Here is a 3790-nt window from a genome sequence, read left to right as displayed (position 1 = left end):
CCCAACCCCAACCCCAACCCCAACCCCAACCCCAACCCCAACCCCAACCCCAACCCCAAATCGTATTTTAATCTGTAAATATTGCATATAGTATGACCCATGCATTTATATATCAGTATTTCTTAAGTATATCTATCTATCTATCTATCTGCCTGAGATATTAATTTATTTATGCAGCTCTTCGTCTATTCAGGCATACTATATACTAAGGACTAAATAATAGTAGAATAGTCGACAATTATAGATGAATAATACTAGATGCATTATCTTAGATATGGAATCAACGATTAAAGGTGATGAGAATTGATGACATGTTGTCCATGCCATACTCGCAGCCATTATCCTTGCCGACCAATTCCATTAACAATTAATTTAAAATGGATTGGGAGTCCTTTTTATCATTGAGCCTCTTAGTTATCCATTTCACCATGTCTTCATTGCTCTTCACCTACCATATCCCGTCGCACCCCATTATGATGAAATCGATGTCCTTGTTTTCGATCTTCAGGATGTCTGGATTGGCTGTGATTATCTGTTACTCGGGCTTTAAGTTTGAGTTCGATTTATACTAAAGATCCCCCATCGCTCTCGATAGGTTCAAATTGCTGTTGACACGCCCATAACTGACATTACCACCAGCCTTCTAGATTCTTGTTATCTCTATCTCATCTTCGGGCTTATGGTCGATGCTCAATGGCACTGTGTTTCCTCTAATCGAAGCAACAGACCGAGAATCCCCCGCGTTTGCGCAATATATTGTATCCGGAGTCACTAGGATAACATTCGCAGTGCATCCCGCATGCGATGCGAAGTCTTAGGTCGACCCGTTTCCCTTTTCTCGCATTTATTTCTGGATCTTTACAATTTATTATTTGCCACTTTCTGTCACTAGGAGTTCGTCCATCTTCATGAAGACCTACCTAAGGGCCTCTTCATATTTGCCAGCCTTGAAATTGCTGTTGAGGCTCAACTCTTTGGCGAAATGCCTCTCCACAAATGCCGATACTTCAGCCCCTAAAATAAAAACCATTGTACCGCCATGCCCATCGAATACGCCATACAATGCAAATTTCTAATGAACAAAAGGAGTTTCAACGATGTATGCGTCCTCCATGTAATTCCTCCACCCTAAACTCACTACAAATTTTACCACACATATGTGAAACTGCGTAATTCGTATTTTAATGTTTTCCTTGAGCATTGTGCTGAGTTAACTATGCTGCGCTTCTAAAGTTCCCCATTACCAATTATCAATTATAAGCAATCGAATCTATTTATTTAAAAATATTTTTTATGCTCATCAATGTTCACTTAATTTTACTGAAATCTGTTGGAGATTAAGGTATTGGCAATGTTGACAGAATAGCAGAACGCACCTTTGATGTAAATTTATGTTATTAAAATATGAGCTAATTCTATCAATAAAATTAAACAATAAGGCTATTAAATAATAATATGAAAATAAATTGAATAATTATATTTGGCACTATTAGATTATAGTAAATTAAAAACATAGATTTGAACATTATCATTCTAGCTTTTATAAGAAAGCAATGTCAATACTGTTTGGCCTCTCGATTGGTAGTCCAAATGCTCTGGACCAGATGCCGTTTGATAAGCATCCAAGAGCTCGTGAGACTCCAAACACGACTGTATAGAAATCGTTTTCATGCATACCTAATTTATATAAGAAGTACCATAATGCTGAAGTAAAGCTCCACTGAATGCGTCGACGTTGGGGTAAGGGTTTTTAATCTTGCCTATCTTCCCGAGAATTCCCGGGATGGTTTCGAAGCATTCTCGAGCTAAATCGCAAATGTAATCATTCTTTATGTTGCGATCAGCGAACGATTTTAAGTGCATGAATCGGGGGTCAGTATTTCTCAAGACTGCATGGCCGTATCCTGGAACCACTCTCCCAGAGGATAAAGTTTTATTCACAAATTCTTCGATTTTGGACCTATTAGCTCGCTCTCCGTTGTGGAACTCCTTCAGTTCGGTTAGCCATTTCAGACACTCTTGATTGGCAAGGCCGTGGAGAGGCCCAGCGAGCCCATTCATGGCTGCAGAGAAGGAGAGGTAGGGGTCAGCAAGAGCCGAACCGACCAAATGAGAAGTATGGGCAGAGACATTGCCACCTTCGTGATCAGAATGAATCGATAAGTATCCTCGAATGCACTCTTTCATTTGTTCGTCTTGGAACCCAAGCATGTGACTGAAGTTTCCGGCCCAGTCGAGTTTTTTGTCAGCATTAATCAATTATGAGTTTTTATATTTATGCCTGTAAATAACTGCGCAGAGTCTCGGCAGCTTTGCTAATAAGTCCATTGAATCTTCGAAGTAGTACTCCCAATACTTTGCTTTGTTGACTCCCGATTGGTAGGCTTTAAAGAATAAGCTGTGTCTTTGAAGGTGAAGGATACCCATCGATAGCATTGTCATTGGATGGAAATCTCTCGGCAAGTTTAAAATGAATTGTGTAGTGTCATCGTGTAAAGCCCCGCGGTGTTTCCAATCGTTAGAAAGTGATTGGAATTGGGCGTCAGTTGGGTAGTTTCCGGTCAGCAATAAGTAGAACATTGCTTCTGGCAATGGTTCGACTCCTCCTTTTGCCTTTTGAGCCCTACTGCAAAACTCAGGGATGGAGTGGCCTCTAAAAGTAATTCCCTAGATGGGGTCAAGGGCACTGCCATCATAAAGCAAGGCTGGAAGCCCCCTCATTCCCAGACAAGCATCATCGACCACAACAGTACCAATTTGCTTCTGCCCATGTTTCTTTCTCAAAGCAGCAAGTTCTAAATGATGAAAACACGATACTTTCTTTCCTTTGTGGGATAATTTCCTTTTCAAGAATATGCTTTAAATTGCTGCAGAGATATTTAGTGTTGAAGATCCTCATGAATCGCAAATATTAATTAATTAGATATAATATCGCGTACTCATATGGCTATAAAAATGCTTACAATTATAATTTAACTCTTCGCATAATGAGTAGTATATATAGGCTCGAGTTATGTTCGACTATTCCATTTCATAGTATTCTATGAATACTATACCCGTTCATAGCTATTCGAATATGTCTTTGATGAACTCTTCAGCTTTTATCCTGCATTATCCAAATGCTGGGATTATGTACTCGAGGAATTCAAGCTCTTCGAAAAAGAAGGCAATATCTGATTTCATGCATTCGGCTTGCACTCTGCTTGTGATGCTTCCTCTTACACTTTCAATTCCTGTAAAATATATGTCGATCAGCTCCTAGGTAAATATCTGAGGGAGAGCCTCTTCATCGTAGAATTCCCCTAAAATTTCATACATCATCTTCGTATTGCTCACGATCACCTCTGTCCCTTTGGAGGGAGTGGCCTATAGGTTGATACTCTTTATGGCTATTTTAGTCTTGTCGATCAGAATCCAGTTGAGCTTGTTGATTATGATGGTGATGTGGCCTTGGATGTTTTACTTCAGTCTTTCTATTTCGTATATTGCGACCCTCTCCTGAATGTGCTCGATGATGAGGAAGATGAAGGATAAACAAGTCGAGCTCACAGCTAAATGTTTGACCTTTATGGCTTTAGAGTTAATCTTGTTGAGAGCCAGCGCCCCTCGGTGCACAATCAGCTGCGAAGAAGAGGAGTTATATGACCTTAGAATCTAGTTAAGCTTAAAGCCAACATCCTCTTTTACATATGGGAAGTTCTGTGCAAAAGTCATATAGTCCTCAATAAATTCCACCATCAGCAGCGCAGTCTGAGTGATTTTATAAGATTTGTCCTTGATTACAATGTCG

At 39.8% G+C, this 3790-nt stretch overlaps 1 protein-coding gene across 1 annotated transcript; it reads right to left on the bottom strand.

Moving 5' to 3' along the window:
- Positions 1 to 920: 920 nt before the first annotated feature.
- Positions 921 to 2789, bottom strand: LOC148298922 (citrate synthase, mitochondrial-like; the record flags this gene model as incomplete). Its single annotated transcript, XM_088276526.1, is given in 3 exon segments — positions 921 to 1014; positions 1564 to 1696; positions 1699 to 2789. Coding segments are annotated over 3 exon segments (1109 nt in total), but the record flags the coding sequence as incomplete, so codon positions are not given.
- Positions 2790 to 3790: the final 1001 nt, after the last annotated feature.

This window comes from Brachycentrus maculatus, unplaced genomic scaffold (assembly GCF_059751285.1).
Source record: "Brachycentrus maculatus isolate JH-2025_06_01 unplaced genomic scaffold, ASM5975128v1 h1tg001496l, whole genome shotgun sequence".
NCBI lineage: Eukaryota > Metazoa > Arthropoda > Insecta > Trichoptera > Brachycentridae > Brachycentrus > Brachycentrus maculatus.
This window is presented reverse-complemented; position numbering and strand designations above follow the sequence as displayed.